At 34.5% G+C, this 14115-nt stretch overlaps 1 protein-coding gene across 8 annotated transcripts in view; it reads left to right on the top strand.

Annotated features, from left to right (window-relative positions):
- COP1 (COP1 E3 ubiquitin ligase) overlaps positions 1-14115 on the top strand; it is a 231047-nt gene that overhangs the window by 62175 nt on the left and 154757 nt on the right. For 6 of the 8 annotated variants that reach the window (XM_069546126.1, XM_069546133.1, XM_069546127.1 and 3 more), the window contains 3 exons: positions 166-234; positions 10296-10355; positions 13697-13773. In XM_069546126.1, the coding sequence (XP_069402227.1) occupies positions 166-234; positions 10296-10355; positions 13697-13773 (206 nt within the window). The remainder of the gene's footprint in view (positions 1-165; positions 235-10295; positions 10356-13696; positions 13774-14115) is intronic. The other 2 variants (XM_069546129.1, XM_069546130.1) reach the window with 1 other exon arrangement.

Raw genomic sequence — 14115 nt, 5'->3', positions numbered from 1 at the left:
TGCTTTTAAAAATGCCAATTAGCAAATAAGAAACTGGCAAAATAGAAGTGAGACTAACTTAAATGGATGAATAAAGTTGCTTCATACTGATTATACTGTGGTGTTAAAGAAGACTTTGAACTCAAAGTTGTATTTTAAAAGAACAATTATAATTTTCTATTATAGGAATCACATGCAGCCCAGCTACAGATCCTTATGGAATTCCTCAAGGTTGCAAGAAGAAATAAGAGAGAGGTATATTATTTTGTGTGTTTTACATAATGTTTCTTTACTGTTGTTGATTCTTGTCCCCATTTTTGTGAAAGCACTTCAGGCTTAAGTTTTTATTTAAATATTTGAAAGCATTTGAGTTTTCGGGAGTTGTGTTTGTTTTTTTTTTTAAGCTTTGTTATTTAACTTCTTTTACCTTTGCAACTTGATATGTTAAAAATCCTTATTTAGAGATGAGTTAAAACATTTTCTGTAGATTTGAAAATAATGACATTACCTCAAAGCTATAAAGAATAGGTACAAAGAATGAAAAGTTAGGCTCAAATGACAGTTAGGCTCAAGCTTTCACCCTGAAAAGAAAACATATGAGTTATAGTTTTCCTATGATTAAAATGAATGGTGGAGAGGAAAAACAAGTAAAAATATAGCTACCTATTTAGAACTTGGAAAGCGTAAGCCATGCAGGATAACTAAAAAATAACTTTTTATTAGCAATTTTATAACCATTGTGTCCTAACTAAGCATTTAAACATGTCAAAGTCATTTCACAATAGTACAAAATATGGGAAAACCAAAGATAAAATCCTATATTCTCAGTAGCATGCTAAAATAACTTTGAAAACTCTTTTATATTTAAATTCCTAACTGACTCAAATCTTACTTACATTTTTACTTTCAATTGTCTAATTAGGTCATTTTCACTCAAAAAATATAACCATGTATTTTAGGCTTCAGGCAGTCTTTATTATTTTTTGAAAGTAAAAAGATGAGAACTTATTTTGATAACTGTGCATTGCCAGAACTTTATATTATCTTAGTTCGATATTTCCACTTTTTTTTTGACTATTCATGATGTCTATTTTTAGCTTTTCTTTTTACTTTGTTCAGATTGGATTTTTTCCATGTTATGCTTCTGTTTATAGCTAAATGTTGTTCACATGGTTTATGATTGTATTTTCCTTTAACTTTTGCTGAGGTAGCAGTTGTGATTTTAATATGTTTTAATAACTATTAAAATTATTTTCATTATAAATTAAAGGTTTATGTATACTTAAATGACTTTTATTTTTTTGGTGGGTACTTTATCTTCAACTTCAATTTAAGAATCACCTGAAGATCTTCTTAGAATCCAAGTTCTGATGAAGAGGGTGGGTGTGGGAGCCTAAAAACCTGCATTTCTAGCAAGCTCCAGATGATGATGCTCTTGGTCCTTGAACCATAGTTTAAGTAATAAAGCTGAACATTTTATGACATATGGAAGCAAAATTGTTAATTCAGTACCCAACCATCATTGCTGTAGCAAATTCTTTGGAAAAGTGATAGTTTTTTTCTATTTCCTACATACTTTCTCCCCTCCTAAAACAACATCAGATTGTTTTGCAGTAGTTTTATGTGGTTCTTTTTATATTAGACTTTGAACTCATTGAATGAAATTAAGACATAGGAAATTACTTGATAATGAATCAATTAAGTGAACAGTCCAAACATAAGGATAACAGGGGATTAAATGAAATGGCTGATTATTATCTATGACCTGAATTATTAAGGTTTTCTTTTCTCTCTGAGATTTTTCACACTTCTCTAGAGTGTCTTAATGTTTGCAACATATTTAGATTTGAAATCGTTTCAGGCAAGAAGGATATAGCATATAACTATAAAGTAATACAGATTGACCAGGGGTTCAGTTACTGCTTTTGATTTTTTTTTTTCCCTCAAGATTAGCTTTCAGACTCTGGAAATTAGCTTTGTGATTTTATGCAGAACTTCTAATAGGGCAGTTGAATCTACTTTTCAGAGTTAACATACTTACTTGTTCAAGGGTCACATCTTGCTTTTAGAATTGTAGATTTAATTTTTGTTTTTTATTTTTTTCTATTGACTTTCTTTTGAGTATTGAGAAGGTAATGTGCAAGGCACAGAGTAGGCATTTTCATTAATTATTTATTTCTGTGTAACAAGTTACCCTCAAAATGAATGGCTTAAAAACAGCAAACATTTTCTATCTAGTGTCAGGAATCCTGGCGTAGAATAACTGAGTGCCTTGGCTCAGGGTTTCTCACCAAGCGAAGCAATCCAGGGGTTGGCCAGGGCAGCAGGTATCTTAAGGTTCTACGGGGATAGGAATGCATCCGAATTAACTCATTGGCTGTTGGGAAGAGATACCAAATTCTTACCACATGGGCTTCTCCATAGGATAACTTACTCCATGGCAGCTGACTTCCTCAGAGTGAGAAAGTAAGAAAATGAGAGAGTTTCATAGACGGCAGTCACGTGCTTTCTGTAGCTTAATCTTGAAAGTTACATCTCAACAAATGTTTTGTTTTTTCTATTAGAAGCAAATTTTTGGGTCCAGCCCACACAAATAGGAAATTATACAGGTTATGGATTCTGAGGTGGGACTCTTTGGAGGCTGTCTTAGAGCCAGGCTACCACAGCACTTAACAAATATATGTTTTTAAATGAACATGCTATTCTTTGTTCAAAGATAGATTGAACAAGAGGGCTCCAGTTTCTATGTCAAAGCCAGTCTCCTTGGTGCAAATTTGTACCAGCATTTGAACAATTTGCCTTACATTTCATTCAGTTTAATTTTAAAATGTACTTTTGTTCGTTTGTAGTACCTTTTTAATTCCTTGTAATAGGACAGTTTTGAGGGACCTTGGTTTCCTTTTGGTTTTGTTTGAAGTTTTATTTTGAATATAAATATGTTGCATTTTAATATTTTTATACAAAATAAAGCATAGAAAAGTTTGTAAAACAAATTACAATTTAAAGATTCATAGCACGACCATCCATGTAACCACCATTCTGATCCAATGATAGATTTTTGCTAGGACTTGTAAAGCTCCCTCGGAGAAGGCAGTGACACCCCACTCCAGTACTCTTGCCTGGAAAATCCCATGGATGGAGGAGCCTGGTAGGCTGCAGTCCATGGATCGCTAAGAGTTGGGAACAAGTGAGCGACTTCACTTTCGCTTTTCACTTTCATGCATTGGAGAAGGAAATAGCACCCCACTCTGTGTGTTCTTGCCTGGAGAATCCCAGACACAGTGGGCCCCCGTTTATGGGGTCACACAGAGTCGAACACGACTGAAGCGACTTAGCAGCAGCAGCAGTAAAGCTCTCTGCCTACCCTTTCCAGATTATAGTCTTCTCCCTTGCCTTTAGGTAGTCAGTATTCTGATGTCTCTGTTTTTCTTTATTGTTCTAAAGTCTTAAGTATTTTTAATTTATAAGTCTCTTCTTTTGAATTAATATAAATGCACTTCTGCCTTATGTAATGTTTTGTCCTTCTCTTTGGCTCAGTGTTAAGATTCATCCCTAGTGTTGTATATGGCTATAATTGATTCCCCTTTGTTGTTGTATAGTATTCTATTAATTGAATACACACCATTTTTGTTATTGCAAACAATGTTACTATCATATTTATGTATCTTATCAAGGTATATATATATCAGTGCTTCATGTGTAGAAATGGAATTGTTAAGTCATAGGATATGTGCATCTTCAAATTTAGTAGATAATGCCAAACAATGCCTGAGTGGTTGAATTGGTTACTCTTCCTACAGGAATTGTAGGAATGTTCCTGTTGTACTATATTCTTGCCAGTACTTGATATCAGTAGACTTTTTTCAGTTTAGCTCATCTTGGGATATGTATTGGTATCTCTTTGTGGTTTTAAGTTGCATTTCCCTGATGGATAATGAGGTTGAGTACTCAGTACTATGAATTGGCCATTTGGATTTTTGTGTATCTATGAAGTACTTGGTTTAAGCTTTGTGCATCTTTTCTATTTCATTGATTTTCCTTCTGATTTGCTTATATATTCTAGATAAATTCTTTGTTCATCTACCTACTTATCTATAGCAGATCTTTCTCCCCCTCTAATTGGGCTGCTTTTTTCATTGTCTTAATGATGCTATTTGATGAAGAGAAGTTTCTGTCTATAGTGGAGTCAAATTTATTAATCTTGCCTGTTATAATTAGTGCCTTTTCTATTAGGTAAAGAATTCTCCACCTGAAGTCATGAAGACGTTTTGCTATATTATCTGCTTGAATCTTTTATTCTTTTTTTTTTTCCCATACATATATCTACTTGGGAATTTTTCATATGAATATCCAGATGTCCAAGCATCCTTGATTAAAAAGTTCATCCTTTTTCCATTGCTTTGAAGTACCACATCTGTCATACATCATGTGTCCATACGTACATGGGTCTGTTTCCAGGCTCTCTTTTGCTCCACTGGTCTGTTTGTCTGTCTTTCTGGCAATACCACATTGTATTAAATACTAGAATTTTGAAGTAAGTTACTATTCTTTTTTAGGAAAGTTGCAGCTATTCATAGCTCTTTGTATTTCTCTATAAATTTTAAAACCAGCTGATACACTTCCATTGTATACCTGCTGTGATTTTTATTGGGATTACTTTGGCTCCATAGATCGATTTGGGAGGCTCCCTTTACAGTATTGAGCCCTCTAGCCGTTGAACATGGTATTTCTCTCTGTATATATAGGTCCTTAAAAATGGCCTCGAAAATTTTGATTTTTTTAAGGATATTATTCTTATATATCTATTTTAGAGTTGTCCTTAGGTCTTCAATCATTTTTATGCTATTCTAAGTGATGTCTGTGTCTTTAATTTCAGTTTCTTACTATTTATTGCTGGCATATAGAAATGCAATTGATTTTGACACATACTTTCTTTTTGTATCCAGCAAGTTTGTTAAAATCATTAATTCTAATAATTTATTTGTAGATTATTTTGTATTTTCTTTGCACACATCATCATCTGCAAATAATAACAGTTTAGTTTCTTTCCTTATGATCCTTATATCCTTTATTTATTTTTCTTGTCTTACTCTGCTGGCTAGGATATCCGGTACAATGGTGAATAGAAGTGATAGCGGGGCATCCTAGTCTTGGTGCTGATCTCAAAGTGAAAGCTTTCGACGTGTCACCATTAGGTATGATGTTTTCTGTAGGCTTTTGGTATTTTTTCTAATCATTCAAGGAGCTAAGTTTCTATTCCCAGTTTCCTAAGAGAATTTTTTTTTAATTGTAAGTGGGGGTTGAGTGTTCTCCAGAATTTTTGTGCAGTTGAGATGATATAATCTTTTTTCATTATATTAAAATGGATCATTATTTGTTTAACATTAAAAACTCAATCAACTTTGCACCTAGGGCGATCAACTGTCCTGATTTGCCCAGGAGTGTTCCAGTTTTATCACTGAATGGTCTTCATTGTAGATAAGTAGGACAGTTGTTTGCCCTCTTTGGCTCCCTTATTGCATCTATATTCATTAATAAGATTGTTCTTTAACTTTTTACACACTGATCTTGTCCGGTTTTGTTATAAAGTTGGTTTTATCAAATTGGTTGGAGAATGTATCCTCTTTTTCTGTTTGCTGGAAGAATTTGTATAATCTAGGATGAATATCTTTGCTGAATGTTTAAGGATTTTGCTGGAAAAGCTATATGGACCTGTTGTTTGCAGAAATTTTGTTGATTCATTTACTGCTTATTCAGATTTTTGTTTTAGATATCATTTTTGACACGTTATGTTTTTTCCAAGAGTTGTCTGTTTCTTCTTAGTTTTCAAATTTTTTAGTATTAGATTGGTCTTAATACTAAGCTTTTAATACTGCTAGAGTTTTTAGTGATGTCTTTCATTCCTGACTCTGCTTATTGGTGCTGTACATTTTTCTGTTTGTTTGTTTGTTTTGATCAGGTCATGTCAGGGATTCAGGGTTGTATCAATTTTATGAGTTTTATCCAGGAACCAACTTTTTGGCTTTGTTTATGTTCTTTATTTTATTTTTATTTTCCATTTTCTAATTAATCTCCTTTTAATTACACTGTCCATCCTTCTACTTTTTTTGGTTTTATTTTGTTGTTTCTCTGCTAATTTGTTAACTTGGATATGCTTATTAGTAGGCAGACTTTATTTTTAATAATATACACATTTCAGGCCATAGTTCTTTTAGTTGCATCCAATAATTTTGTTATGGCATTTTGTTTGGTATTCCTTAGTTCAAAGTAGTCTCTAATTTTCGTTATACTTTTTCTTAGGCATGTGGGTTATTTATAGATAAATTTATTACTTGGCTATTGGGATTCTTTCATTTAAAAAGAAGTTGTTTATTTTATTTTTGATTGTGTTGGGTCTTCGTTGCTGCCTGTGGGCTTTCTCTAGTTGTGTCAAGTGGAGGCTACTCTTCATTGCTGTGCACAGGCTTCTCATTGTGGTGGCTTCTCTTGTTGCCAAGCACAGGTTCTAGGCACACAGGCTTCAGTAGCTGTGGCTCATGGGCTCTAGAGAGCCAGCTCAGTAGTTGTGGTACATGGACTTAATTGCCCCGTGGCATGTGGAATCTTCCTGGACCAGGGATCAAACCCATGTCCCCTGCATTTGCAGGTGGATTCTTATCTACTGTACTACCAATGGAGACCTTTTTTTAAAACAATTACGGATTTCTGTTACAATTGCATTGTTATTAGAAAATAATTTGGTTTTTATCATATGATATTTGCACTGTCATATTAGTTCATTAAATTTTGAAATATTCGTGCTTGTAAAGAACGTGTTTCCTGCAGTTTGCACAGTGTGGTAAGAATGTTTTGCATCCTACCGAATCTTGGGTTCTTTGTTGTATCACTAACTTATTTGGGGTGAATTTCTTATATACAGCAGAGGTTTTTCATTCACTTTGCCAGACTCAGTCTTATAATTTTGTATTTAAACCATTTACATTTAATGTAAAAGAGTTTAAGTCTGCCATTTTATTCTGTTTTTGTTTCTTTTCTCTTTTGATTTTTTGTTATGTTTTTTCTTTAAGAGTTACTTCACTGTTTTTATATTTTTTAAAGACATTTTTTAGAGCAGTTTTAAGTTCCCAGAAGAATTGAAAAGATGGCACAGAGATTTTCCATATACCCCATAGTAATGCACATTTAAATTTCCTCATGTTTTTTTATGACTTGAAAGCTCATTTCTTCTTAGCACTGAATATGATTCCATTGTCTTCATGAACCACTGTTTATCCATTCATCTGAAGGACATCTTGGTTGTTTCAAGTATTGTTAATTACTAAAGCTGCTATCAATGTGTTTTTTTGGAATGGATGTTTTCAACTCACTTGGATAAATACTAAGGAGTGTGATTACTGGCTTATATGATGAGAATATGTATAATTTTTAAAGAAACTGCCAATCTGCCTTTCAGAGTGGCTGTACAATTTTTCATTCCTACCAAGAATAAATGAGAGTTCTTGTTGCTACACATCTTTTTTAGCTTTTGGTGTTGTCAGTGTTCTGGATATTGGATATTCTAATCAATATAAATTTTTTTAAAAATTTATTTTTAGTGCTTTTTTGTTTATATATATATATATAGTTTTATTAATTTTGCTCCTTTTTTTTTAACCAGCTTTTCTTTTTCCTGGAAGTTTATCAGTATTCTTTTGTTCAGTTTTGAATATTTCAGATAATTGACGAGGTCTTGGCAACTGTAATTTATTCTAATTATATTAGCTCTAAAAACTAAAATTAAGATACTGAATTTAATACTTCAGCATGTTTTTATTCAGTCATGCTGCTGCTGCTAAGTGGCTTCATTCGTGTCCGACTCTGTGTGACCCCATGGACTGCAGCCTACCAGGCTCCTCCGTCCATGGGATTTTCCAGGCGAGAGTACTTATTCAATCATAGTGAAGGTCAAATAAATGAGTGCCAATGATACCTAACTGCACCAAAGCTAATGTCAATTAAAGGGAGTTCTATTTTTGAATTCTTTTATGTTTTAGTCTTAAGGGATTCAGAGACTTCTGTTCTTCACTTTTCAAATTTTAAAATAATTTCTTTGGGTTGTAATACAGTATACTGTGTTGAGAGTGCTTGCTGTTGATGACTTTGGACTGTGCTCTTAAGTAGCATTCCTCCATCTTATGTATTTTATTATTATTATTTTTTTTAGTACCCCCCAAACTCACAATAGTGTTAATGTAGATTTGATCCAGAAATTTGTCAATTTTCATTCCCATTTGTGGTCTGTTTTCATTTAGATAATGACAGTTCAGCTTTATGAACTTTCTTAATGTGTTTCCAAAACGTTCTTGGTCTCTGCTTTATGCTTTTATTCTAGATTCTGCCTCTGGTTTATGAAACACATTTGCAGAGTGAATTTAGCCTAGTTGTTCTTTTTGCTTTTTAAAATAGTTATCCTTTGTCTTTCTTCTATTTCCTGTTACTATAATGTCTTATATTGATGCCTAAAAGGAGAACACTTATTTCCTTTACTCATTACCTCTCTCCATATTTCTGGCCACCAAATGTGTAGGTGATTTCTTACACCAACTAGTTCTCCAGTTCTCTGTAGATATAAGCAGAGTGTCCTGGAAATCAGTTCAGGTCAATTCTATCTAACACTCTCTACTTGGAGTTGGCCCTAGATTCCATTGGTTGAGGATTCAATCCCACAAGACTGAGCTGCCCCTTCAGATCATAATTGCATGTCCAAGAAGTCACTCATATATTTAATCTACTGGCTATAAATTGGCAGTTCCCATGTCCCCCTCCAAGGATTTGATAATTTGCTAAAATGGATCACATAACAGGGAAACAGTTTACTTACTGGAATATCAATTTATTGTAAAAGAATAGAACTGAGATATGTGGGAAGGGGCATGGAGCTTCCATACCCTCTCCAGGTGTGCCGTTCTCCCAGCATCTTCATGCACTCACCAACCTACATGTTCACCAACCCAGAAGCTCTTCCCTAGACTGAATTCCATGAGGCCAAGGGCTAGAGTTTTCTAAATCCCATTCTTCACAGTACTTAGCAAAATGTTTAAGATTGGTTCATATTGGAGTTAATATATTATCAACTGTCTATATATTGCCTCAGAAGAAAACATGCTTAAAAATCTATTTACCCCTACTAGTTATTAGGTAAAATAAAGTTAAATAATAAGGTACTGTTTTCAAGTAGTAGTGTTATAGCATAGTAGTTAGCGGCATGAATCCTGGAACTGCCTTGGTTTCAATTCTAGTTCTGCTGTGTACTTACTGCGATCTTGGGCAAGTCACTTAATCTTTCTGTGATTTATTTTCCTGTGTAATACTTCCTTATTGCACATCTGGCAATAAGTATTACATAAATATATTCATTATCATTATTTTATATTCTAAAAACTGGCTCAGGGGTTTTCCCTGAAAGTTCAGTGGTTAAGACTCAGAGCTCCCAAAACATGGGACATGGGTTCGATTCCTGTTTGGGGAACTGAGATCCTGCATGCTGCACCACGTGGGCAAAAAATAAAATTGGCTTCAATATATTTGGCTTATATTAAGACAGCCACTTATATATAATAATTACAGAAATTTAAATTTGATAGTGTTTGGAAAGTAGTTTTGTTTCATGTAGTAAAGAGTTGCAATTTCTCTTGATCAAATAATTTCATCTCCATAAAATTTGGAATGTAAACTCATATAATCTAAAATGCAGACTCATGGTTCAGAATTACTTGATTGTCAAATATATCATTAAATATGATAATTAAAATTTTTGCATTTTAAAGGCATAGAGAAAAGTTATGGTGCAATAGGCAAAATGTCAAAGATGAAGCATAATCTTAAATATGTTTTAAAAAAATGCATAAGAGGGTAACTTGTGATTGCTTTTGGGTGGTAGAATTTAATCTTTGAGACTTGTTTTTATTTTTAAATTGAGGTTAACAACTGACATGCTGATATTAATTGCTGACAGTTAAATGAGGTGATTTAAAAGTTCTTTGGATATCTTCTGTTTTTATTAAATCATACCTTTATTGTTCATCTTTAACATTTTTATTATAAAGTCAATTGTTGTATTAAAGAAAGTACTATTTTCTTAAATATTAAGTCTTTACATTTACTTTGTAACATAGGAACTTGCAGTGCTTTTTAGCTGCAGTTTTTCACCCCTACAATTTACCATTAGTGTACAATTTCCTAAAAATCATATTCCAAATGTAAAATTACTTTATGATTGTGGTGATGCCAGTGTGGTTTGGTTTAGGCTTTTTTTTTTCCCCTTCTCTAATCCACAGCAACTGGAGCAGATTCAGAAGGAGTTAAGTGTTTTGGAAGAGGACATCAAAAGAGTGGAAGTAAGACCAAGAATTTCTTACATCTCAAGTAGCTTTTCAATTTCATGAAAATTTTGCTTTTCCTTTAAATTGCTGCATTAAATTAATGGGATTAGTCTCCATTATATAGAAAGTAACAGGCATAATTTCTGCAATAATTTATTAGGAGCCCTTTTCCTCTGAGTTAATTATCAAAAGTTAGAGTTTAAGCAGTTAGTAAACAAAGCTAATATTTGCATCAAGAGGGATGTTACTTTTCTTAATGTTTGCAAAGAATATTTTCAAAGTAGAGACTGATATATCCTGTTTTTCTATACTTTGGTGAGTTGAACAGTAATGATCCAGTTGCCATTTAGTTGCTCAGTCATGTCCAGCTCTTTGTGGCCCCATGGACTACAGCACACCAGGCTTCCCTGTCCTTCACCATCTCCCAAAGCTTGCCCAGACTCATAACTCTTGAGTCGGTGATGCCATCCAACCATCTTGTCCTCTGTCTTCTGCTTCTCCTCCTGCTTTCAATCTTTCCCAGCATCAGGGTCTTTTCCAATGAATCTGCTCTTTGTATCAGGTGTCCAAAGTATTGGAGTTTCAGCGTCAGCATCAGTCCCTCCAATGAGTATTCAAGGTTGATTTCCTTAGGATTGAGTGGTTTGATCCCCTTGCAGTCCAAGGAACTCTCAAGGGTCTTCTCCAACACCACAGTTCAAAAGCATCAGTTCTTCAGTGCTTAGCCTTCTTTATGGTCCAACTCTCACATTAGTACATGACTGCTAGAAAAACCGTAACTTTGACTAATGCCAAAGAAGGTGAAGTAGAACAATTCTGTGAAGACCTACAAGACTTTATAGAACTTTATAGAACCCAAAAAAGATGTCCTTTTTGTCATAGAGTACTGGAATGAAAAGTAGGAAATCAAGAGATACCTGGAGTAACAGGCAAGTTTCACCTTGTAGTACAAAATGAAGCAGGGGAAAGGCTAACAGAGTTTTGCCAAAAGAATGTACTTGTCATAGCAAACACCCTCGTCCAACAACACAAGAGAATATTCTACACATGGACACCACCAGATGGTCAATACCAAAATTAGATTGATTATATTCTTTGCAGCTAAAGATGGAGAAGCTCTATACAGTCAGCAAAAACAAGACTGAGTACTGACTGTGGCTCAGATCACAAACTCCTTATTGCAAAATTCATACTTAAACTAAAGAAAGTAGGGAAAACCACTAGACCATTCAGGTATGACCTAAATCAAATCTCTTACGATTATACAGTGGAAGTAATGAATAGATTCAATGGATTAGATCTGACAAAGTGCCTGAAAAACTGTGGACAGAGTTTCATAATATTGTACATGAGGTGGTGATCAAAACCATCCCCAAGAAAAAGAAGTGCAGAAAGGCAAAATGGTTTTCTGGAGAGGCCTTAGAAATAGCTGAGAAAAGAAGAGAAGTGAAAGGTAAGGGAGAAAAGGAAAGATACACCCATCTGCATGCAGAGTTCCAAAGAATTGCATGGAGAGATAAGAAACCTTTCCTAAGTGATCAATGCAAAGAAATAGAGGAAAACAGTAGAATGGGAAAGACTAGAGATCTCTTCAAGAAAATTAGAGACATCAAGGGAACAGTTCATGCAAAGATGGGCTCAATAAAGGACAAAAACAGTATGGACCTAACAGAAGCAGAAGCTATTAAGAAAAGGTGGCAAGAATACACAGAAGAACTATCCAAAAAGGATCTTAATGACCCAGATAACCACGATGGATCACTCACTTAGACCCAGACATCTCAGAGTGTGAAGTCAAGTGGGCCTTAGGAAGTATCACTACAAACAAAGCTAGTGGAGGTGATGGAATTCCAGCTTAGCTATTTCAGATCCTGAAAGATGATCCTGTGAAAGTGCTGCATTCAATATGACAGCAAATTTGGAAAACTCAGCAAGAGCCACAAGACTGGAAAAGTTCAGTTTTCATTCCAGTCCCCAGGAAGAGCAATGCCAATGAATGTTCAGACTACTACACACTTGCCCTCATTTCACATGCTAGCAAAGGAATGCTCAAAATTCTCCAAGCTAGGCTACAACAGTATGTGAACCAAGAAATTCCAGATGTTCAGGCTGGATTTAGAAAAGACAGAGGAACCAGAGATCAAATTGCCACCATGTGTTGGATCATAGAAAAAGCAAGAGAATTCTACAAAAACATCTTCTGTTTCATTGACGACTCTAAAGCCTTTGTGTGGATCATGAAAAACGGTGGAAAATTCTTCAAGATGGGAATACCAGACCACCTTACCTGCCTCCTGTGAAACCTCTATGCAGGTCAAGACAGAATAGTTAGAACTGGACATGGAACAACGGACTGGTTTAAAATTGGGAAAGGAGTACGTCAAAGCTGCATATTGTCACCCTGCTTATTTAACTTATATGTAGAGTACATCATGCGAAATGCTGGGCTGGATGAAGCACAAGCAGGAATCAAGATTGCCAGGAGAAATATCAATAACCTCAGAGATGCAGATGATACCACCTTTATGGCAGAAAGCAAAGAGGAACTAAGGAGCCTCTTGATGAAGGTGAAATAGTAGAGTGAAAAAGCTGGTTTAAAACTCAGCTCAAAAAACGAAGATCATGCTATCTAGTCCCATCACTTCATGGCAAATAGATGAAGGAAAAATGGAAACAGTAACAGATTTTATTTACTTGCGCTCCAAAACTCTCTGCAGATGGTGACTGCAGCCATGAAATTGAAAGATGCTTACTCCTGGAAGAAAAGCTATGACTAACCCAGGTTCAATCCTTGGGTCGGGAAGATCCTCTGCAGAAGGGAATGGCAATCCCCTCCACTATTCTTGCTTAGAGAGCTACAGTTTGTGTGGTGGCAGAGAGTTGGACATGACTGATTGACTAACACTAACACACACCTAGACAGTGTATTAAAAAGCAGAGTCATTCCTTTGCTGACAAAGGTCTGTTTAGTCAGTTGCAATACTTATCTTAATATTTATTAGTAGGTTCTCACCTAGATTAAAAATGATTAAGCTAGTTCACTGTTCACATAATGTACAGTATGTCTCATTAAAAATATTTACGTTTGTCTTTTTCTGCATTTGATGGCTTCATTAGTAATGAATAATATTTATTAAAGAATTTCTAGTTCTTTAAGTATGTATGTCATAAAAAAGACTTCGTAAGTTTCAGATATTCCTTGCTTTTGTACTCTAAGGAGAGGAAACGTTGAGAAATTTGGATGTTGAGACAAAAAGGAACTGATAAAACCTGGGATTGGAAAGAAAGAAATAGCTCCTTTTGACTTATACACCTTCTCTTTGGAGTGGCTATAATTCTAATAATTGTGCTTCCAGGAAATGAGCGGCTTATATTCTCCTGTCAGTGAGGATAGCACAGTGCCTCAGTTTGAAGCTCCTTCTCCATCACACAGGTACAAAGCTTGAAACCTGTAATTGCTTTGGATTTATGTTATAAAGTTGCAGATATGGTATTAGCCCTTGGTAGCCTTTTCCTTGTGATGAACACAACTCCTGAGAAATTACTTTTGGTCATGATGTAGAAATGAGATTCAGATTGCCCATCCGTTTCCTTTATGCTTTAAATTTCATGCCAGGGACAGTTAGTAGAATATTATAATACTGTGAATTCAGTAATGAATTAAAAGTTTGGTGGATTTCTCAAAATAATGATAGCTTTGAATATATTGTAAATTAAAATCAGATGGCATTAAAAATCTATAACTTGAGAAAATGAAATGGTAATATTAGTTAAA

Source organism: Ovis canadensis, chromosome 12, assembly GCF_042477335.2.
Source record: "Ovis canadensis isolate MfBH-ARS-UI-01 breed Bighorn chromosome 12, ARS-UI_OviCan_v2, whole genome shotgun sequence".
Taxonomy (NCBI): domain Eukaryota; kingdom Metazoa; phylum Chordata; class Mammalia; order Artiodactyla; family Bovidae; genus Ovis; species Ovis canadensis.
This window is presented reverse-complemented; position numbering and strand designations above follow the sequence as displayed.